The sequence below is a fragment of the Anguilla anguilla genome, chromosome 11 (assembly GCF_013347855.1).
Source record: "Anguilla anguilla isolate fAngAng1 chromosome 11, fAngAng1.pri, whole genome shotgun sequence".
In the NCBI taxonomy this organism is placed as follows: domain Eukaryota; kingdom Metazoa; phylum Chordata; class Actinopteri; order Anguilliformes; family Anguillidae; genus Anguilla; species Anguilla anguilla.
In genome coordinates, this window is record NC_049211.1 from 27,602,175 (window position 1) to 27,626,755 (window position 24,581).

General features: G+C 43.4%; 1 protein-coding gene across 2 annotated transcripts; it reads right to left on the minus strand.

Annotated features, from left to right (window-relative positions):
- Positions 1-179: 179 nt before the first annotated feature.
- calcrl2 (calcitonin receptor-like 2) lies at positions 180-24,569 on the minus strand. Of its 2 annotated transcripts, none has more exons than XM_035382941.1 (13): positions 24,237-24,569; positions 9,269-9,382; positions 8,674-8,830; positions 6,778-6,885; positions 6,112-6,224; positions 5,759-5,850; positions 4,640-4,766; positions 3,947-4,100; positions 3,805-3,865; positions 2,704-2,770; positions 1,906-2,124; positions 1,185-1,226; positions 180-574 (listed from the first exon to the last, which is right to left on the minus strand). In XM_035382941.1, exons 1-13 carry the CDS (start codon positions 24,261-24,263, stop codon positions 320-322), a joined length of 1,536 nt encoding a protein of 511 aa, XP_035238832.1. In that variant the 5' UTR covers positions 24,264-24,569; the 3' UTR covers positions 180-319. The 2 variants fall into 2 exon arrangements, with proteins under 2 accessions (XP_035238832.1, XP_035238833.1); XM_035382942.1 differs by having other exon boundaries at positions 23,832-24,567.
- Positions 24,570-24,581: the final 12 nt, after the last annotated feature.

Genomic DNA, 24,581 nt, shown 5'->3' on the forward strand with positions numbered 1-24,581 from the left:
TAAGTGTGTGGCTGTGTGTGCGCGTGCATGGGTGTATGTTTGCATGTGAGTGTGTGCGTGGGTGTATGTTTGCGTGTGAGTGTGTGCGTGGGTGTATGTTTGCATGTGAGTGTGTGCGTGCGTGGGTGTATGTTTGCGTGTGAGTGTGTGCGTGCGTGGGTGTATGTTTGCGTGTGAGTGTGTGCGTGCGTGGGTGTATCTTTGTGTGTGTATCTGTGTGTGTACGTTTGTGTGTGTGCATGCGAGTGTGTGTGTGCATGTGTGTTTCTGTGTGAGTGTGTGTGTGTGTCTGTGTGTGTGTGGCCATGCCTGCAGGTGCTCAGATGACGGTGGACTCCAAGGTTTCGAGCGCATGCCGCTGTCCGTTGGAGCTGCACTGGCCGTTGCTCTGCCCATTGGCCTGCTTGTTGCCAGGCTCCAGAGGGGGGAGTGGTTTCTGAGGCTTCAGGCTCACCACAGCCCGGCTCATCTCGGTGATGGAAGTCTGGCCGTTGGAGTGGGAGTCGTTGGTCGCCAGAGGGCCTTTGCACCGGAACCTGTACTGCGCCCAGTGTCGCTTCAGCGCTGTCTGCACCTGGGGAAGGGTTTGGGCGTGACACCGCAGTCCGTGACACGTCACCATTTCAGTCAGGTTTCGCTCAGTGATATCTACATTCTGTTTGTTACTGTTAATGTATGATGTGCAAAGAGTAGAAGTCTGTTCCTAGACATTCGTGGACGCTCATCTCACACGGGTGCAGCCTGAGTTCCTCGGCCACTGGCATGGAGACAAGCTGCTGGGAATTACAGCTACACAGAAGCCAATCAACTCCTACACCTAGCTACACAGCGGCCAATCAGCACTCACTCCTAGCCAGCACAAGACCCAATCAGCACCAGTCATTTCACTACCTAGCTTCACAGCACCCTATCAGCACCTGGCATTTCACAGCTAGCTTGATAGAAACATAATCAGCACCTGCAATTTCAATGGTCAGCAATTATACCTGAAATGTTCTTGAAAGGCCAGCCACAATCAACAAGCTTAATTAACTCATTGGGTCCTGCATGATGTCATTAGAGATGTGAAAGTCAGAGACATTGTAATTGTCATAAAAGCCATTAAAAGAAGCTTCAACCTTCTTACTGCAACAATCGATATAACTGTCTTCTCTAGCACTTTGCTGTAACGCAGTGGCACCTACCTCCCCATTGCAGAAGCAGAAAATGATGGCAACTTGCAGACCCTGCAAAACACAGATTAGGGTTGACTGGTTGCACGGACTGCTGCTTAAAGATGAGCTTCAGAGTAACATGACCATCCTCCATCCTCAATGAACAGCAGGTGAAATAAAGACCAAAGTGCTGTACTGGGATGCCGGCCCACACAGGAAACAGTGATGATGGGAAATAGGAAGGTGATGCATGACTGGGGGTGGATTTGGAATGGTGGCCAACCAGAAATCAAAGACATAAGCGACGGCAGTAAGGAAACTATTGCTGTACTGCAAGTTAAAAAAGAAAGCTACAATGGGACTGAAATAGCATGCGGTACAGACAGACTGTGACTTAGGACCTAGACTGTGGACTTTAGCGTGTGATAGTACACACAAGGATAGATCACAGGTTAGAAAGAGAGAAAGATTATTCCCCATGTAAGAGGATATAAGAGGTGTAAAATCCAGGTTTAGAAAGTCAAAGTCCTCACCAGTATCTTTTTCTAATCACCAGGATTTGCTAATTAACACAATTCTTCAGCCAGGAGGTAGAACTACTGTAATTAGTGAAATCAGCTGTCTGAGTTCACAGGTGGAAGAAACACATGGCAGGACTTTTACTTTCTAATCCGTGGGGGACCACAGACTGTACAAGCGACTGTGGTCATAGGAACATAGGAAGGACAGGGAGCGCGCTCCTCGTCCTCACCTGGTAGTGGGTGAAGATGTTCATGACGAACTCGTAGACGGCCTTGAGCAGCCGGCCCTGGGGCCTGGAGGGCACCAGGATGAACTGGATGCCCAGCAGGGGCACCAGGAGCAGGGTCCCCCGCACCACCTTCATGTACATGTTGGACTGAGCGCTGTGCGTCACACGCAGCTTGGTGATCAGGACCCGCATGATGTTGAGCAGGAAGAACAGGTTCGCCTGCACGAGGGGGGGGGGGGGGGGGGGGGGGGGGCGGGGGGAGAGGGGAGGGATGTGACAACTGGTCAGGCTGGACATTAACTCTAGAATGCAGCTTGCCCTGAGCTCACCTGTACCAAAAACAAAAAAAGCTTTCAGCGCTCAGACAAAATTTAGCACTTGTTTTTCAGGTGAAATGTACATTACATTATATTATTACATATTAATTATTATATTAATATTATATTAATCATTTGTGTAGCAGACTATCTCCCTCAAATGCTGAATGAATTGCACAGCTTGCAATTTACATGCGTAGTTTGAGCATATTAAGTAATTTATTGGATGCACTCCTCTACTACCACAACTAGGATTTGAACGTGGATCAGTCCAGTTTCTTAAAACACCGACAAGCAGTTAGCCTACCGCGGTCAAATAGTACTGACAGAAAATTCCCTGCTTAAGTAAGCTTGTTAGACCACATAAAGCATATAGCGTGACACAGCTGCATGTTCATCATATTCATTGTATACGTGCCACACATAGAAGTGCAAATAAAATTTGATGCTACGTATTGCTGTGCGCTGTGCAGACACTCACCAGCAGGGCGGCGTAAATGGGGGAGTGGATGATGTATACCAGGTTGGTGTCCGAACTGATCCAGCATCTGACAGGCAAGATTAACAGCATTACTGACGGAGCATTTGTTTCTCAGACTCCTTTCTCTCAGTTAGGAACGGCCGGTGCGAGGCCCGTCTCATTGTGTCGGTGGACTCCTTTGAGCTGCAGGCTGTCGCCCACATCCCCCGAGGCGTAACGTGCTCCTTCCGTTCAGAGGACTTATAAACACGGAGGACAGTGCGGGTTACACAGCTGGTGCCGGCAGGCTGCGGGAGAACAATCGACCAGAGGAGGCGCTGTTGCACAATGAGTGAGAGCAGTGCCATGCTGATAGAAAGCTCCATAGGCACCGCTGCGGCGAATGGCACACAGCCTTGCGGGACTTGGGCACGCTCAGGACTGGACCCAGGCTGTGGGACTCGTCACTACACAGACAACTCTGACGTGTCTTTCTTTCATGAAACGTATTTTTTCTTTATTTGTTTTTTATATTTGGCATCTCCAATCCCACCCGAATTTGGAAGGTCCAATTAGTGAATTATGCACAAGCACGCTCATATATGGGCCCTGCTGCTGGCTCGGGAGAGTGAAGGCAACCTACGGTTCTCCTCCGGCAGGCCAACTGCTTCTTTTCACACCGCAGTCACAAGCTGCGCACACACAGAGCAGGGGCGGAGGAGACCTATTCATACGCATGAGCACAGTGCAAGCCGCGGGTGCTCGGACGGCCAGCAGGAGTCACTGCAGCAATGAATAATACTACATATCCCTACCAACCGTATCCCTCCCACATCCCTGAAAGTGTCTTTCCTTACTGGATTTACCTTAATGTTCTGCAGCATGCCAGTTCACATTACATTACAGTCATTTAGCAGACATTGTTAGCCAAAATGACATACAAAAGTGAACAACATCAATGTTAGTCATAGGAATACAAAAGCGCAGTATCACCAGAAAAGCATGGAAGGTCCATTCACAATCAATACGTGTAAAGTTAGCCAAACCTACTATTAGTATTGAAAACTGAAGTAAATACAACTTCAACATATTGATGGGAACAGCGATGGTGCGGGTCCTTACTTGTCATCGAAGTAGAGCCAGCGAGCCACAGCATGCGTTACCGCGGGAACCAGCGGGAAGCCTGTGAGGGGAACCATGAAGACTGATACATTCACCGGTGACCATGTAATTAGAGCAATTTCTCAGGGGCGGGGGTACTCACCCCAGCCCAGGACGTAGTACCAGCCCAAATGCTGCTCCCCCATGAACACGGCCACCACAATGAGCGTGTGCAGGTAGATCCCTTCACACAGCATCCAGAAGTAGATGGAGCCGAGGGCGTAGGATATCAGGGAGGACAAAATCTTGCACCCAATCTGCACGTACATGCGCACACGCAAACGCACACACACACACACACACACACACGCAAACGCACACAAATACACACACGCAAACGCACACACACGCAAACGTACACAAATACACACAAGCAAACGCACACACGCACACACACAAATGCAAACGCACACAAATACACCCACACAAACATGCACACACACACACAAATGCACACACACACACACAAACACACACGCAAATACACACACACACGCATACACACACGCGCGCACAAGCACACACACGCACACACATACAAACACACACACACACACACACAAACACACATGCAAATACACACACACATTCAAACACACGTAAATACGCGCACACACACACACACACAGAAAGAGACAAAGGTTCTTGTTCAAGCTGCAGGAAAGTTATAGAACGGGAGGTTGAATTCCACAGGAACCTGCAGACAGGGTGGCCCTGCTGAACTTCAGCTCGACACCCCCGTTGTAAAACCTGATGCCAACGCTAACTGGTGGCAGTGTATGGGGAGTGCACTCACCGAGTTTATGGCCACCAGATGCTGCCCGTGGACCACGACTGAGAGCCAAATGACAGTGAGGATGGAGTTGAAGATAAAGGAGAGGAACATGTTCTTGTGGAGGGAGACTCTCTGGCAACTCAGGTTCCTAAAAGCAGAGAGTCTCTATCACCTCTGATAATAAAAAATTTAACGCTGGTTAAAATGAGGGGCGGGGTGGCTATGTATAAAATAAAAAGCTGAGTGTGCATTTCAACCACATGTGAATTGTTTGATTACAAATCTAAAATTGTAGAGTATAGAGTATAGGTCTATGACCGAGACCCCTACATCCGTGTTCACCTCCTCCAGGCCATGGAGGAGGCTTGTTTAGATATTACAGTTGAGGCTTGCTAGGGGTGGATAAGGCATGCAAGGGTTTTTTTCCCCCTGCTGCCTGGCTGGGGCTAATATTGCTTGTGATGTTGATGAGAATCTCTGGCCTGACCCAGACCAGAGACGGGAAGCTGAGGCAGAATAAATGTGATTTCTTTCTTTACAAACAGTTTTTTTTTCATTGGTTTTTATTGGTAAATACATGGAAATTATTTTACTGTATTCTACGTTCTTTATGTATCAGTTGCATATTTTTACAGAACATTTACTTTTTCACTCAATTTCAGTTTATTTTACTACAGTACATTGAGAAATTAAATTTTTTTGCAAATTTATACGTGTTGTGTCTTTATATTGTGTTCATCATGTAAAGAGGTTGTTCTGGGGGAAAACCATAAGCGCCATTATTCATTGCAGTAAAAGGTTTTTACGGTAGTGTTTTGAATTGATCTCACCAGCGTGTAATGGCTATTTTGTAGTGTATGTGTATTTGATGGCTTTTGTGTGATGTCTGAAGGCAAAGTTTGGTTTAGATGTAAGATTACATGGTTTTGAGTGGAGAGTTTGGTTTTGACATGGAAGTTTGAAGTTTGTGAAGATGATTGTGCAGTTATGCATTTGTGTTTAGAGTTTTGGGAAATGGAGCATAATTTCAAGAAATGTGTCTTGGCAATCAAAAAAAACTGTAATCACGTGACTGCCAATGCATGCACTGCATGCATTCTGCCTGCAGGTGGCAGCAGCCCAGATACACTCACGACTCACTTGAAGTAAGAGAAGATGGCAAGAGAGATGAGCAGGGACACCAGAGACAGTACGTGGCCCACGATGGCCAGGTAGTACGAACTGAGAGCCAGCTGGGGAGGGAGAAAGGAACAGAGTCAATACCAGACCGCGAATACGCAGCCTTGAATTTGTGTTCTCGCCCACCCACTGAGCTTTTCATTAAAAACAAAAAGCACCACATCATGGTTCCGCTCCAAATGTCTCTTAGCAACCATACTTTTGTACTTTACAAGACTAATTAGTGCAAATCCTGGCCTCTGATCGTGTAACGGTGTTCTGTGTGCAGCATAGCACGAACAGTTGTTTAGTTCAGGTGTGCAGTGTCCTCATACCTGGCGCTTTCCCATGGTGTAGGCAGTGCACTGCGTGTAGTTGGACCAGATGCGGCTGCTCTCCGGGTGACGGAACCACTGACCGTCAGAGTCACACACTTTGGTCACCTTTTCTGAAAGGCGCCCAGCACAGAACACATTAGGACACATACGTGCAAACACGCATGCAGTAGACAGCCTGTCTCCACCCCCAAGAGACACGCACTGTTTCACTATACAAACACTCTCCCACTCTATACAAACACTCTCCCAATCTATACTGAAATAACAACAACAACAACAACAATAATATCAATGAGCTATTTGTTGACCATGGTTTTGACCATTTTAAAATAAAATGAATTAAATGCTATTAAAGACCAGTTTCACAGACACAGATAAATCTTAGTCCTAGATTACACATTTTTTGTATGGAGATTTTTGTATGGAGATTCTCCATTTTAAATTGAATTTAGTTTAGGACTAGGCTTAATCTGCGACTGCAAAACTGGCCCTATGTTTATGAAGATGTAAATAAGATGAAACTACACAACAGACATTTGTACAATCGGTGAGTGAAGAACGAGGGGAAGAGAGGAAAGGGTTAGAGTAATGCACTGCTGCGCAGACGCAGAATTACGGTAAGGAACGCAACACGCGGTCGTCTCCGGGGGCTTGCGGTCTCACCGGAGGGGTCGAAATCGTGGAAATAATCGGGGCAGATCTGCACGGCCACGCCAGGGCTGGAGTCCCCCCAGCAGAGCCAGCCATCCCAGGTACGATTGCAGTACACACCTGCAGATAAAACACAGGCACACGCACACACACACAGGCACGCACACACACACGCGCGCATGCACACACACACGCATGCACGCACGCACACACACACACACACACGCACGCACGCACGCACGCACACACACACACACACGCACGCACACACACACATACACACACACACGCATGCACGCACACACACACCCACGCACGCATGCACGCACACACAAACACACGCACACAGGGCTGGTTACAGTAGCGCCCTACAGCATTCATTATGCATTAATTGTGAATGGGTGTTCTCTTGGGATTATCACACTCTTATATTCCTGAGTCTAACAGGCAGCAGTGCCCTTATAGTACCCTGCACTGCCTTGATATTGCTCCATTGCTGATTTTTACCACCTCTGTAAGTCTGTTTAGTGACTCTAATGTAATGTAATGTAATGTAATGGCCAGATAGTGCTCTGTAAGTTCTTCATTCTGCTCTGTAGTGTCTTGATAGCCCTTTTTTGGGGAAACAATGTTCACTGATAAATTCAAGAATTTTTTTTAAGTGACAGTAAATAATTGTTCTGTTCAAACCTGGTACTAAATGTAAAATGGCGATCCTCTCCAAGGACCTAAGATGTCCGCTCAGGGTACCATATTAATTTATTTTGAAGGCAAGCGTGAAATGTGAAAGTATATTTTTCTTTTATACAAAAGTGAATCACTTTGAAATATGGAAAAATAAAATATAAAAAAGGGGGGACTAAATATGAAGCCAGTTACCACAGCCATTTTCCACAAGTGACCCTCCACTCACAGGCAGGATAATAAGCTGTAAATGTTTTGTGTGTGTTTTTAAGCTCCGGAGAGGGTTTTCGACTGAAAGCTTAGCTCTTGAATAAAAGCTTGTGAAATTTGCACTGGTGAAAATGTGTGGATGTCCTTCTTTTTGAATTCATCATTTTGCCTCCAACACTTTTTTCTGGACATCTTTCTGATTGTTTGGTAAGTTCTCTTTATTTATTACGAGGACAAAAGAAAATATTGAAAATATTCTGCAGGACACTTTCAGTACAATTTCTCACACGCATACAGTAATAAAGACGTTCCATTCCCATGAATAAGAGCCTTAAGGTTATGTTTGTATTTTTATATTTCATTCCAGATTTACTATCTGAAAGAATACAGGGAAACTGGGAGATTGTGTTCATCTCTGTATGCTGGCAGCTAACCATCCTGCTAAACAATGCAAGGAAGTGCGGATTCAGAATAACATACCAGAATAAACATAACATTTACATAACAAAACCTTAACACAATTACAATAGCATAACATTAACACTGGATAACTTTAGCATAATGATGTTAACATAACGTAAACATCATAACATTACCACAACAAGACACAAACTTATAATATTTTAAAGACAGCCATGACACATGCATTCTCATATACACATACACGAACATAAACACACATGCACATACACTACATACGCATTTGTCGTACAGATGTACACACACACCTACACCACACCAAACCACAGCCACAAAGTTTAAAACTAGGGCTTAAATATTATTAAAAACTTTGCCACACTTATTCAGGACCTCTGACTCTATATCTTTTAAATTTCGTCTAAGGACCCGTTTTGGAAAAATGTATGTAAACAAAAAATATTACGTAGAACTACTTTACTGTATTACTGTTTCAGTCAATATTTATACTTTAAACTTTAATTTCTTATTACTGTAACGGAGAGGATGTGCGTTCTGCTGCAGTCATTTTGAGCCAGGGTTTCTGTGAGTGCGTACCTCCGTCGGATCTCGGCGGGTCGTTGATGATCTTCAGGTAGCACTCAAACTGTGCCGCCAGGATGTGAATGCGGGAGGACCTGACGGAGGTGGAGTTCGGCACGGTCAGCTGACCCTTGGACAGCGCTGCGGGACTGCCGTCCCCACAAACACAGTCCTGAAAGACACCAGTTTACAGGGACTCAACCTCTAGCACGTACACATAAACACACACCCACACACACGCACACATGCACACACACACATTCGTTCTCTCACACATTCACATATATTAATTTACAAATATACACAAACATACATTTACCCACAAACACACACACAAAACTCTTTCTCAAAGACATACAGTCACACACATTCACATATATTAATTTACAAAATACACAAACACACACCTACCCACAAACACAACTCTCACAGACACACAGTCACACACATTCTCTCTCACACATAGCCTATCCACTCTCTAATACTCACGACCAACATGCACAAACACATATACACACACCCGAACAAACACCGAATACCCATATACAATACACAGATACATACAACAAGCACACAACAATCAATTTAGCATGCAGACACGCACACTCACCTGAAAAAACACCAGCAATAGTAGAAGCAGCAGCAGCACCAAGGATGACTGTTGCCTCTTCATGCTGCCCCTGTGAGGCTCAGACAGGGGGCGCCAGAAAGCCTTACGAAACAACTGAGGAAAGAAACACAGCAGCATGAGCAAATCAGCTAACTCCACACAACCTAATTTCACCTAGAAAAGCTATTTTTACAAAGGCCCTTATTTGGCTTTATTAAAGCATAATTTTGGCCAGTTGTCAAATCATTCTTTCTAAATTACTTTTCTGAGCAAACAACACTGTACTAATATATTCCACATGTCTGCGACAGCATAAGAATTTGGTAATTTGTTATTAAGAATATATTTTTTGAAAACATGGCTATGCACAGATATAGTTATCATCAATAAATAAATTCCCAAATATGATGCAGTTATGAAATTATGTTATGGGCAATGCTGGAAAGTTTAATGTTGTAGAAATGATTTCCTCCGTTACTGAGTCAATGGTGGATAAAGAGATGCAAATGTGTGGTCAGTAGGGACACAGGGCGATGTGCAGTGGCCAATTGCATTGCCCAGGGTACAGGAGGGTTCAGACGGTTAGGGGTCTGAGTTTTGTCACTCTCCAGCAACCCTTGCTGGACATTTGGGCACCTGTGGACTACATGCCAAAGCTGCAAATGAAGGCTCTTCCTCTGACTCCACTCTATGCAAGCTTATCTGTAGTCTGCATTATGGAAAGAAGTAGACTGGCGACACCATGTGTTTCGGAGGAGAAATGCAGATGTTTCCCAACCGGTTCCCGCATGAATGTGGTTGCGGTTACAAATAGCTAACTGGAAATTCCAAATTAGGGAGGGAATTGGATAAGAACTGCCTGACATTGGGTGCCAATATTTTTATTTTTTTTTAATGAAAAGAAGCAGGCTTTGCTTTGGAAAACAGGAAGTACACAGGGTCAATGCACCAATTCATTCTTGCACCAAGTCAGTGTCCAAGTGGTCTTGTTCACACACCACCAATACAAATCAAAATTTAAAAACCCATAAAAGAGGCCAAATCCCTGTCAAGCCTTCTAATAGCTCTCAAGGAAATTAAGAATACGAACCCAACTACCTGGCAGTTAAAGAATATTAGTATGTGCACGTGTGTGTGTGTGCATGTGTGTGTACGCGCGTGTGTATGTGCATGTGTGTGTGAGTGTGCATGCACATGTGCATGTGCTTGTGTGTGTGAGTGTGTGTGTGCATGTGCATATGTGTATGAGTGTGTGCATGTGAATGTGTGTGGTGTGTGTGCATGTGTGTGAGAATATGTGTGTGTGAGTGTGTGCATATATGTGTGTGTTTTGAAGCAAGGGATCATTACGTTTTTAGTCATACTGTAGGTTATGGTGAAATACAGGAAAGCAAATAGCCCATTCCAACCCATACAGTCAGCACAGAAACATCACCTGCTTCTCCTCAAGTGAAAACCGGCAACAGTGTGCGTATATGTGTGTGCGTGTGTGTGTGTGTGTATGTGCCTGTCTGTCTGTCTGTGCCTGCATGTATGTGTATGTGTGTTTATGTGTAGACGTGTAAGTGTGTGTATGTGTCGGTGTCTGCAAGCATGTTTAAGTGTTTAAGAGTATATGTGTATGTGTGTTAGTTGTAAGCCGTGGTTGCACCTCAGTAGTGAATAGTCTATTTAAATTTTCAGGGAAAAAGCAGAGTTAGATCCATATTAGCGAGCAGAATCGTATTGTGTCTCTTGTATTACTGTCTGTCATCAGTATAACTTGAACACAAAAATAGAAAGTTTCTCTTGAGCAATGGGGGCTGCAGTTTGTATCCTGTGTTTGGAGGTTCTGAAGTAAGATGAGACTGGTCGTAAGCAGAAAGACAGGGTTTTTCAGGGGTATGGTGTTTGGCGGTTCTGGTGTTTGGAGCGAAGCGGTGTTCTGCAGTTTCCTAAAACGTCTTCAGCAGCAGTACTCCCATGTATGTGTAGCACCAGGGGGAGTCGGGGCCAAGCAAGGGGTGAGGGACACAGGGTTAGGGGCATTCTCCCACGACTCTGTACCCCAGGAGGCTGATGAAGCACGACACATTGGGATTGTTTGGCTTTGCACTGTCTGCATGGTCAACAGACTTTTATCGAATGTGCACAGATCTGGAAACTGGAACAGCCACACACACAGTCGCACACACACACACACACACACCACCACCACCACACAGAGGTTTAGTGGTTCCCCTTCGATCAGCAACTGATTTAGATCTTCAAAGCAAGAACTGTGGACTCTAGAAATTCAAAGATTGAAACAAACAAAAAAATCTGTCGACACAGGGGCCCTCCAGGTCTGGAGTTAAACATGCAGTCACTGCAGCCCTCCAGGTCTGGAGTTAAACATGCAGATACTGCAGCCCTCCCAGGCTGGAGTTAAACCTGCAGATACTGCAGCCCTCCCAGACTGGAGTTAAACCTGCAGATACTGCAGCCCTCCCAGGCTGGAGTTAAACCTGCAGATACTGCAGCCCTGCGGCCCTTCAAGACCCCTGCTGTAATTTTCATGTACAGCACCATGCTGTCTCTCTCACGGGCCTGCAGCTGGATGCTGCTGAAGCACATACTGAGCATATAAAAGCATTTCTGGAGTTCGAGATGCCCGGTCTCAGCTTTCCTTCCATGGACAAACACTGGGAGTGATGTTGGTGCATCTTGGAAGCAGAACATAATTGCAGCAGCAGAGACTCATGGAGGAGGAGACCCACACCGTACTTTTAGAGTGTGGTCCCTAAAAATAATAACTTTTTAATTCTCCTGTGATCATTGCTAGCTTTACAGCATTTCTTGCTTGGATACGAGTTTCTTTCTTCGTCTTGGTTACCCCCAAGTGGGCCGTACTCTTTAAATGAGCGGTTCTCACGTCTCCCTCCCTTTCTCTCTCCCTCTCACATCCTTCCCCACTGCGGGTGGCTGAACCCTGGATATGGCACAGAAACAGCCAGCTCCACCAGCTCTGTCCGGTGGGAGCAGGAGCGCTCTGGAATCAGTTGGGGGGAAGTCCAGCCAAACTCTGAATGCTCTACCCATCCTAACACTCCTGTCAGCCTTTTCCACAAGCAGTGTGTGCCAGGAAAATGGCCGGCATCACTCAGAGAATACGCTCTATGGTGTCACTGCAGGACTTGTGCCTGTCCTGCTTAATTTGGCCAGTGTCATGCCATTGACACCAGTGTCAGTGGTCAACAGGGCAAAGAAGAAGAAAAAAAAAAGGCAGGCCAATGTTTGGTAATGCCAATTTGACACAGCTAACGCTTCAGAATGACAAAATCACGTAATATTATATTTTTTTGCGTTTTAGCGACCAGTTAAATTAGTTTGATTTCATTCAGTAACTACTTAATGAGCCTAATACAGTAACTACCCGATTCATACAGTATTAACTACCTACAATGTTCTTCAATATGAGCATATAAATCAACAGTTATCAGTGTTTGTGGTCACAACCAAATTCACTGGGCATGAGTGACCGGTGAAGTGGTGGTTGTGCAACAAAACTTACTGTCAACTATAAAATAGGCTGTAGCCTATATTAATGCGTGAGAAAAAATGTATGTGTCAGTCCTTCATTCATCTTTTCATTCATTCAATTTATTCAGATCATTCAGATATAGCTAATATGTATCCTACCGTTAGAAGTAAAAAAATTTGCCCCTGAACCCTCAAAAATTGTGAAATTTCTCACCCCTGCCCTAACCTGCTACTTTTCTCAGTCCAGTCTGGGGAAAACCCTGTCTATAAATACTTAATAATATATAAACACTTCACTAATCCTAGAAGCTCCCCCTATTTTAACAACTCCAAAAATCATAATAACTCTGAGCCTAGCTGATCACAACTCCTACAATGCCGACTATGGACCATCATTCAAATTAAAACTGAATAACACTGTGCGGGGTCCTAAAAAAAGCGACGTTTATCCACCTTTGGACGGACCTCACAGGGTCTGTGCTAATTTTGGGCTGGACTAAAGAGGCCTCTTGCGCACTGTCGTCAGAAAAAGGAGCCCCAAGGGTTAATGGCATCTCTACAGGATGTTTGGCGTGGCATGGAAAAATATGGCCTTTCAAACCAGAACTGAAGCGTTTGTCTTTGGGTACAAGGTCTTCGGAGGAAAAAAAACAGAGGGCAAGAGGAAATATAAATATTTCCCACAGAAATGTTGAGTGACTTGACCGGCCGGGGCAAACAAAATGGCCCCCAGACGCTCGCTCGCCTAGTCAGGAATTTCATGTGTTCAACTTAGAAAACATCTCCATGGAACTGAAAAAAGAAAGTAAGTACATTCCTCTCTTGTGAAACGGCAAGAACTTGCTTGCCTGTGGAGACACACTTGGATAAAGGAACTCACGAATCAGACCCTTTTGTTCAGACTGCAGTGGGTTTCATATCTGACTGTTCTTTAAAGGAGAGATGTTTCCTCGGTTCTTTATGCAACACTGACAGTTTTAGACTTGTAATCAAACACTCAAAACAATGGGGGCACAATGTAAAAAAAAGTGGTGTAATTCCTACATGGTGAAACCAAAATGCATAAAAATACACTTCAATAATAGTTGAGAATCTGCAATTGAACCACGTGTGAATAGTTTGCTTACAAATCTAAAATTGTGGAGTACAGAGCCAAATCAAGATAAAATTTGTCTTTGTCCTAAATATTATAAAGCTCACTGTATGCACCAAACAAACATCATTCAAATACAGCGTATTCACATGAATACACAACATTTTAATTCACTACACTCAAAAACACACCATTCAAATCAAATAAAACACCAATGAAAAACACACCATTCAAAGGCATATCATTCAGTCTGAATAGAAACCTCTTCCAAGCAACCTTGAGGCCATTTCACTGTACAGTCTGTCCAAATGTTAGGAGACATAAAATGAATCCCGATGTAGTCTGTAGAAATACTGGCATTAGATACGTGATCACTCACTGAGAAGCTACCACTTCGCACCTGTCTGTGAATGCGAAGCAACAGGAAAGTGTTTTATCCGTATAAGTTTTATGAGCCCTCCTGCAATTAATAACACCTTGTTTTGGGCCACTCCTGAGCAGTGTGTTTCCTACTGCTGGACCCTCGAAATGACAACACTGACTCACAACAAAGGAGTTTCCGTGACTGCAGAGGACACACCACGCCAAAGGGACGGGTCAGGAGTCAAAATCTCAGACATGTCGCCAAGAAGAGAGAAAAAAGTAAAATTCCGCCAATTCGCCGTCAATTCTATTTGACAAGGTCACGATTCAATAAGAGCACGCTGAAAAAACACTAAACCTCGGGTCTATTCAAAATGTTCAAAATTAGCAAAGAAAAGAATTATTGTCGCCTACCGCCAGGACTAACATGCACTGCACAATACCAAAATACCTACCAAAATACCTTGGCCTTCAGCCCAAAAAAGCAAAGCCACAGACTAGGGCTCTGGTCAGAGAGAACACTTCATATGTAGGAGATTACATCACCTCAGTGCACATTTCTCTCCTAGCTGCGACTGCAGATAGAGATTTTTTAAAGCGCCTAACAGGGATGTTGTTTTAATCTTAATGATACCGCTATGATAGCAGCGTTTTACGTGGTCCCGGATTTCCTGGCCTATTGACTGCATGGTCGGAAGGGGGGAGAGGTATTTGTTTTTAAGCCAGGCCGTGAAGACCCTTCAAGTCTGGGGACAGAGGAAAGGGCAGTTTCCACGCTTTCCTGCCAAAAAAAAGCTCCAAAATAGCCCATTGTTGCGCCGCCACAAAAACGCAGGATCCGAGAAGCAGCGACTCACCTCCTCCTCCTCCTCTTCCTCCTCCTCCTCCCCTTTCAAACTTACAATCTTAAAAAAAAAAACACTTGCAGTCTCTCAGAGGCTGAAGCGATGAAGCCCTCAAAATGCTAAAACTCTCTGTGAGCAGAAATGGGGAATTACAAGCGGATTCCAGCCCGTCTGCAATCTCCCACTGATGTAAATGGGCAGGCCAGGAATCGTTAATTAACAGGAGCCACTTAATATGAATATCTTAATGCCATACTGAATAATGCATACTAAAACATGCCCACAGGTGTGCATATGTACATAAGCACACAGAATGCCTGAGTGTGTGCCTGTTCATTGTCTTAGGCTACTTATCTTTTCCCTTTGTCTGACTTCAACAGCAATCTTTGCCCCTTAAACATCACGACCTCCTCTTGTTGGCAAAGAAATTGGAAAGAAATGGCCGCTGCCTTTGTAGTATTTTTTCCACAAATTCGGCCCCAAATACCCTGCCTTCAGTGAAACCGTGCAATTGAGCTCATCTTGTAAGCCATGCCACTCCATTAAAACACGATGCAACTGTATATCCATATATTGCTTTGCATTTTTAATGTTTTCAGAAGCACACAGTCATTTTACTTTGTGTAGTAGGGTAAAACAGCCCCTGTTCGCCTAAATATTTTTTCTCTGATCAACAGCCCAGTTATGTATTTTTTTCCCAAAGCCATTTTTCTAAACGGGTCAAGCTAATTAAGCACCTGTGAAAAAAAAATGCACTGGTTACTTTCTATTTCTATAACAATTATAGTTGTTATCAAGCCCAATCTATTCACAGATCCACTTATGCAAACAGTTTTCACGGCAATTTTAATCTCCAATATGTTTAATTTGCCATTCACCTCCCATCCTGTTCATTACCCCAGCTTCCACTCATCCTATACACTGGTTTTGGGAGAGGACTGAACTGAAGCAACAGTTATAGACATAATTTATTTGAGCGAATTGATACTGGAAGTTTTTAACTCATATTTACAGCAAATTTATTTGAGCAAATTGATACTGAACGTTTTTAATGGGAAACAAATCACATGATTTTATCCTGTCAAGTGTCTGACTTGATCTGAAGTAGGGACTGATGGCAGCCTCGAGGTGAATGGTAATTAAACAGTCACTCATGAAAGAGAGTCAGCTCGTTCTTGCACTGGGGTGCAAACTGGCCACACAAAGGAGGGCCCAGCCGATAGTTTACCCGCCATTTTTACCACTACAGCACTGCAGGGAACCCCAGGTTTTTCTCACGCTGCCATGTTACAACACTTAGAATAATTAGATTATTTTGCTGCTGATAAATGACCGTCAGTTAAGGCGACAGGCCTTGTTGCCATTTAATGATAATCAACGAATGAAACATAATCACTTTGCATCAGCCAGCGGCGAATAAACCTCTCTCACCATTTTAACTCAACTGATTTTCCACCGGTCTACACGTCTCAAGAAAAAATGCAGTCCCCTGAATTTCCTACAGACACTTGCAAACCCGTCCCATTGTGTGCGCTTGGCCTTGTGTGTTCATGCTGTGGGACTGCGTTGTGTTTTCCCCCCATTACTGGACACAGAAATAGATTCCTGGCCTGTTCTGGCTCCCCGCCATGTTATGTTTGCCAAAAACCGGCCATCGCCGAGGGCACACTCTGATCTCCATGTTCCCTCCTCTTCCACCCTGCCTCCCAAGACAAACCAGCCCAGTGAAAAATGCCACTACTGCCCCTGCCATTAGAGATTACAGTCCTTAAATACAACTGTCTCCATCACTAGACAACTGCCCCTGCTGCTGTAGATAACCATTTACTAATAACCACTAAATGCCCAAACATCGAGAGATGCCCTTTCACAAATTACCATTATTGCCCCACCATGGGAGATAACTATTCACAAATTACCACTACTGCCCCTGAAACAGGAGATAACATTCACTTATTATTACAACTACCCCGGTCATTGACTGACTCAAAACCAGAACCATCTTTCCACCACATCATAACTGGGGTTCCTCCAAGCTAATTCTCCCATTGAACTCTATTGGGAAATTAGCATGGGGGTACCCCACTGCAAAATGATAAAATGGTGGAGGGATAGTGGTGGATTCAGGCTGCTTTAAGGGCACAGGTCCTAGACATTGAGCCAATCAATCATTGAGCCCACAATGGATTCTGTTATGTACCTGAATATTCAGGAGCAAAATCTAAAGAAGAGCAAAGAGCCTGTTCAGATAGGTGAAAAGGGCCTGATGTAAACTCTGTCTGCAAGAAAGCCAGAGGCTGAAGCAAAGAATGCATGGCTCAGAATTCATCCAAAGCAATTGGAAAGACCCGTTCACCACTCACAGGAAAGGTTTAATTGAGGTCATTGTTATGAAAGGTGGTTTTACCAGTAACTGAAGCTAGGGGACACTCATTTTTTTCACACATGGATATTAAATATCTGATCATTTTTCGATGAGTAGATAATGTCAACTGTTATTTACTATATCACATCGTTTTGATTCAAAATGCGCAAAAAAAAAAAAAGAAAGAAGTTAGCAGGGGGGCACATACTTTTTCACATATACACATGATAATAAATAAGCTCACAGGCACAAACAGCCACACACACAAATATACTGTATCCACACAGAGCACTGATCAAAATCAGGAACTCATTAAATTCCTCTGGCATACTTGCTTGTTTTGTATTTTTTTTAAAGATTGTAAGATACATACTGATACAAATAGAGATTTACAAAGAAGATTTAAAGTTACTTTTAAAGAACATTTCAAAGCCCTGCAAAAAGATACCCAGCGTCACATCTGGGCTTTGAACCAGCAACCTCCTGTTGCTTGCCTAAGACTAATCATGGGTGCTGGGCTTTCCTTTCTTGACATAATTATCTATCGCTGATCTTCAGCACCAAACATGTTATGTTTCAAACTTCAACGCAAGCTGATCATGTTACAGTACTTGCATTCTGCACCACATCCATTACTGTCAAGAAAAATCTAAGATCAGTGAAGAGAACAGGAAAACACATAAGATAACAAAAAACCTTGCACAGCCCAGCCACGATTAACAATTACAGGGAAAATTCAAACTGAAAATTGCTTCAGCACCCAGAAAAATGGGCTACTGATGCTTCGGAAATTATATACTGTTGCAAGGCTGTATTATTTAAGTTCAACCTCAACCCTCTAAATCATTAATCAAATTGACAATGAGAAATGACAATTCAGCTTTCAGTTGAGTTTGAATTTGGCCCCTCGACCCCAGAGTACAGAAATATTAATCACACTTGCTACAATAGCATAAGCACACACTTTGGAGTTACTCTGGGGCAGACTAAGAGTTCCCGGACATGTGATATTCCATACACTTCATAAGGCCTTCACAAGGCCTTCATAAGCACCACCTCAGCAGATAGAAACAGCCCTTGTGTGTCATGGTAGCTAAAACTGCATGATGTTCATGGTTTCAGTTTTTAGCAGGTGATACATCACTGAATTCAATGCTACATCCTGATCCAGGATCACTCTCCTGTGGGTGGAGCCAGTGGAGCACTGGTCTGTGGATGGTGTCCATGACGCAGTAGCTATGTTTTAGTCAGTTGCTACTGTAGCTAGTTAGCAGCAACTTTGCTGTAGTGCTTTAGGTAGCCAGCTAGCTAATGTGACAGGAGAAACTAGGGTGCTCATGTTGCTTTTGGCTTTGTCTTTTTTGTCCATTTTTTGTCTTGACCTCATTGTCATTTCAATCGCGACATAGAGAACCGAGGGAGAATGAGGAATGTCTTTTGGAGGAATGCAGTCAGACAAAAAGGTCAGCACCTAAGACCCCCACACTGAAGCCACTTTTGGTTTCTTTCTCTCTCTCTGTAATAAATATAAGACACATAATACTTGCATGTAGTCCAATTTAGCTGTTCATCAACTTGAAAGAAAGTATGGGATTGAGATCCAGAGTAGGGCTGGGCGATATGGATAAAAAATAATATCTCCATATTTTTTTTATCCTTTATAATAATAATAATAATGCAGTCACTGAAATAGCTTAACAGAGTGATTTTCAATCAGAATTATATACATAATGTAAAAAGCTTATATTCAGTGCAATCCGATGTACACAACTTCTGCATAGCCTCTTTTAAGAGCTGTCTCAATAATACAATAACAATGCTAAGAGAAGCCCATGCTTGTGCTAAATATCGTTCCAATTAAAAAAAAAAAAAAAAACTTAAAAACAAGCACATCAAATGCAACATAGAAGATTAATGCATAACTGTCAAATGAAAATATGTTGTGGCTTGATGATAGCATAAAAAGGTAAACAAAAACAAAAATTCTCCTCTGTACATAATATTTTTTTCAATAGATCCAAAATATTGATTGAGTTCTGTGGAGACAGACATAAATGGAGCACACTGAAAGAGCAAATTACCTGAAAAAATTGCTTTTTTAAGAACAAAGTTTTTTCCAAATATTCTCTTTTATTCCTGTTCAGGTGCTATTTCAAGTTTTTAGCTGGGAACTCTAGTCTATCTTGTATGACACAGTGTTGCCACTGGAATTGAATACCATCCAAGGGAAAAATGAAAGCCAAAAGAGATATAACATATGAAACGGAGGTGAGAGGGCAGAGTTGAGGAAGGAGGAGACTTTGATTGTAAACACAGGACCACAGCGTAGAAAATGCTCCATAGTAGGCCTATGCCTTTAAACTACAGAAAATAAGTTATCCTCAAAGTAATAGTTTTGTTCATTAAATATACTTTTTAAAAAGTGCTTTAAAGGGTTTGCAATGTAAACAATAATACAAATTAACTTGACATTTTTTTGTTAATTGTGATGTGAACAAACCAGATTTATAATAATGTGCAAGGATTATTAAGCATGTTTCTAAGGTAGTTTAGGAGTTTCTGAGAAGCCCACAAGAATCCGCTGGTGAACTGCGTGTAGAAGAACGCTTTTGCTGTTAACTGACATGCTACAACTGGCACGCTTCAGTACTGCTACTCGAACACTGTGCTTCTGGTGGAATTCCAGATGGCTAGCTCACTGCTCCCTTTCTCCATGTCTGCCAAACAGATGCATCTACTATGACCAGCGTGGTTCCGCAGTGGGCAGGCCGGGTCTTCAAGAAACTAATTTGGTCACATTAAAAACATGCAGGATAAGCACAATGCGATATTATCACTGTAACTTAATTTTGTATATCCTACAAAATTCTACAGAATTGAATGATATTCTATATATCGCCCAGCCCTTATACGGAGTACATCAATGTACAAATGTTGTTGAAATATTTAGTGTGTTCTAGGTCATGTGTTGTTACTGTTGGTAATATACTGCCACTCTTAGCAATAAAATAAGGGAAACAAATGACAGAAGGGAAAAAAATACTTACTGTAGTAAGTATTACGTATTGTAGACATAAACTCACTCCAGTTTCCTCCAACAGTCCAAATACATGAAGGTTAGGCAGAGTCTAAATTGTCCCTATGAGTGTGACATGAGTGTGTGAGTGAATGGTATGTGTGCCCTGCGATGGTTTGGCAACCTGTCCATGGTGTATTCCTGCCTTTCACCCAATGCATGCTGGGATAGGCTGACCAGGAATAGACGTGTTAGATAATAGATGGATGGATGGATGAATGGACATAAACCATCCACATTATGTTTGAGTTTGTGCCCCCTCAAAAGTTTTGGGTACACCACTCCCCTAGACAGCACCGTGGTGTTGACTGTTCCCCTCTGGCATATTTCTTATAGTATGCTGATGGATATCAGGGTTGGAGTCAATTTCCTTTAAATTAATATTTTAAAATTCCAAAAGGACATTGTGGGTATTTCAGAGCTGATAAATTGAATTTCAGTTCATATTCTGAATCAAATGAACTGAAATGGATTTTTCCCCAGCCCTGGAACGTGGTATCCCGCTTTACTCCCTGTTGGCAGGCCATCGTGTCCCAGGGTCTCCCCTGCAGTAGAGCCTGCCTGCAGCAGGCGAATGGAAGGGCACTGCCCGTGACCCACTACCCACTCCTCCAACCCCAAAAAGAAATCAGGGGGTGTGAGGAAGTCAGGGGTTACAGAACAGCTAGCCGCAGCCAACACGTATCACCCATTTTCACACGCCCTCGACAGCTACTGTGCTAGTGACCTGTGATGCCGCGTGGACCGGGTGGAACATGGAACTAAAATCAGCATCGAAAACTAACCGATAGAATACTGTTCGTGGTGGAGGTCACGTCACCCGCCTTGGGCGCAGACACAGAAGAACCACGCTCAAAAAGCACGGTTCAGGAAACCCATCCTGAGATGGTATAGGTGAGTCCCACACGGTGAATGAACGCTCGGCAAACAACCAGGCCTGTGTACTCTTCAGTGTTTGGATTCCTTACACACACTGGAGATGGAGCACGCGTGTTGAGCAGGAGTGCACCATTTTAGATTGCCCCTCATTGTGCCATGTTTAGAATGTGGCCATCTGCCCGAGTGGTCCCCAGCACTGGTCCCTGAGACCCTCAGGGCCCACTGGGGTCCCCAGCTCGGGTCCTTGAGCCTTGAGATCGGCAGGTTCTGCTGGTGTTTGATGCTAATCAGCTCTTGACTGATGAATCAAAGAGGCAAATTTCACAGGTACCTCAACCCTCCCCGTGTCTTCAGTCTGTTCTGGTTTCTGATTTACGGTGAGAACGTAAACCTGATACCCACCCTATGGCTTCCCAGGACCAGGGCTGATCCAGCACAAAGAGGCGGTTGTGAAGTAAGCGATTGCACTACGAAAGCTGTGGTCCAGGGGGAAGGCAGGATAACGACATGGGGGTGTCCCTTTTACATGACGACAGCGGTAGAAGCTGCCCAGCGTTCGTTAGGAACGCGCAGGAGCCTGGGGGGGATTCAGAACGAGCGCACCGCCACACCGTGTCTTTCACGGGAGGCCTGCTGCTTTTCCGGATCTACCTGAATGAGTCACGTTCCTCCTTCCACACAGTTGCTCCAAACTAACACAGGGAAACGTCTGATGATCTTACCAACCCACACATTCCCTCGTGTACAACAGCCCCAATACCACGCTGCCTCTGTCAAAACAGATTCATTTCTAAAACCAACACGGCAGCACAGTCGGCACAGTTGCCATTCCAAAAAATAATTTGCCAGTGTTCCGCCCGCAAACACGAGGGACCACCGTTAGTTTAATTTTTTTTGTGAAGTTATCACCCATCGTCAACTCAAATGGACAGCCCCACCATCGACTGCTTGAGTTCATTTTAAACTAATAGAAAGCAATTGCAGAAAGCACACCTTTCAATCATTCAACCGATTGGGTGGACAGGTTGGCAGCACAAATTCACATGAGTTGAAACCGGTTCACTAAGGGTGGGGTCCCCCCACTTACAACACAATTAATGTACTGAACTACTTCCTGATTCCTGTATTTGTGTGCCAAAGAACACACACAAAATTCTCAGTGTTACAGAGTTTATAGAGTTTATCCATTTTTACAGTTTTGTTGAGTCCAATGGGGACCAAACATATTCTATAAGAGATAAAATCCTCTATCAGAGACAATTCCATTCTTTACTATGTAGTTGCTGCAGTATTCTGAACGAAAGAAGGACCCAAATTTAATTTTGTCCTAAATTCTTAAAAGCACATCCAATGATTTCATAGAGCATGCACCTACAACCACTGGGAATACATTTCCTAAATCTCATTTGGACCACTGTAACAACACTGATTAGGTCAGATTAGACTCTAATCCTCAATATCCATATATCATACTTGCAGCTCATCATCTCTATTCACTTACATTGCTATTTTAAGAATTAACACATTTGAATGCGATAACATGAATTGATTAACATAAAATCTGTCTTACTCTGTATTCAAATTAACCTTCCACCCCTTCCATCCCATTTTCCTGTATGCGAGTATTTCCATACCAGAATGACAGTTAGGCTATGTATAACTGAACTCGGCTATGAAGGACCCGTCCCCGAGGATAAGATCAAAGCTATTCTCTCTTTTGCTCCCAGACCAAAATTACATCTCCATCAGACCGCAGGAAGACATAACCAAGTGTGTCAAATTCTGAGCATTCTCTTGAGAAACAAGTCATTCAAATCTCATTTTATGCTCAGTTTGATCTTAGTAAGAGTTCTCTGCGGTGTCCTTCAATAACAGCTCACAAGAGCTCCTGCGTAAAATCAGAGGTTTTCTTAACGTAGCAAGAAAAGCAGTCAGATCAGCTGTCAGCAAAGCTGCCCTATTAGGTATCCTTTTAAGAACCACAAGATTCGTGTGTTCTGCATTTTTCCTGATTTCTTTATTTCTCATTTTGTCAGAGGAATCTCTCGGCTCTCCCATTTCTCGTTGTATATTTCTCCTGTGTTCACTTTAGGGAAATCAATTCCAACACAGCGGGCCCTTGTATGATCCAGTGACGAGACCCAGTATAATTTCACCCATTTAATTCTAAAACACTTGTGAAATTTTTTTAAACTACTCAAAACCCGTAGATTAAAATAGTGGAATCATATTTAAATCCTATTGAAATTATTAAGAGAAGCACAAGCACGGCATATGTCACGTGGCTCTCCACTACGGACCGTAACAAGTCTGTTACTACCATACAATATTATTTTTAATTAAAAATACTTGAATAAAACATTACACAGGATGAGAACAAAACATCAAGCTGCAGGAATGTCCTTGCATCAAACATAGCAAGATAAAAGCATAAAACCTACCTTCAGAATTTTTTAGATCCGTAGAAATTAGTTCTTCCTCCTAATCTTTTTCTCTCACATACTTTAAACATACATTTTCAGAAAATCTCGCTTGTGCGTCACTGACCCAACCTTTTTTTTTTTTTTTAATTTACAGCCGGATGTTAAATACGGTCTATTTTTGTTTCCTATTCTTGGAAATATTTCTCCGTCCGCCTTAAATTCTTTAGAATCAAATGTTTTTTTCCCTCAAGTTATTTCCCAAAACACTGTAGTTAAATTCAACTAGTCGGAAGGTTTAACGTTATAGCCTGCTCTCCACTAGCCATCACAACCTTCTTCTAGATTTCCGTGCGCAAATCCTCTTTCTAGATGCGTAAAGTTGAAATATTTCGTCACTTGCAGATGATTAGTCAAAATAACTACCTGGATCTCAAAACATCCATTTATCATGGATAGAGTTGCCTCCAGCTTGACATCGCTGTTACTAATCCACGATGTTCAACGTATCTTTCTAATGCCAACTACTCCTGCTTTCATTGACACTGAAATTATTGATATATGCCCGTTGTGCATCCAGTGACACAGTGCTCCAGTCTGATGAAAGATGTTAGCCAACTGGTTGTCGGTTGTTTCAAACTATTTCTGTGCGAACATGCAATATTGTACTCTACAGCTACGACCGCAGTGTAAAGGGTGCGCGCGCCTAGTTTTAAGCGAACCAGTGGTGCATTTAACTAAATCCCTCAACTGTGCCAAACGACACAAGGC

Coding starts and splice junctions, on each gene's coding strand:
- calcrl2 (XM_035382941.1), bottom strand. CDS start 24,263: ATGATAAATGGATGTTTTGAGATCCAG. Junction 9,383..24,236: donor ATGGATGTTTTGAGATCCAG/GTAGTTATTTTG, acceptor TTCTTTCCTCAG/TTGTTTCGTAAGGCTTTCTG. Junction 2,771..3,804: donor TGGCTCTACTTCGATGACAA/GTAAGGACCCGC, acceptor CTTGCCTGTCAG/ATGCTGGATCAGTTCGGACA.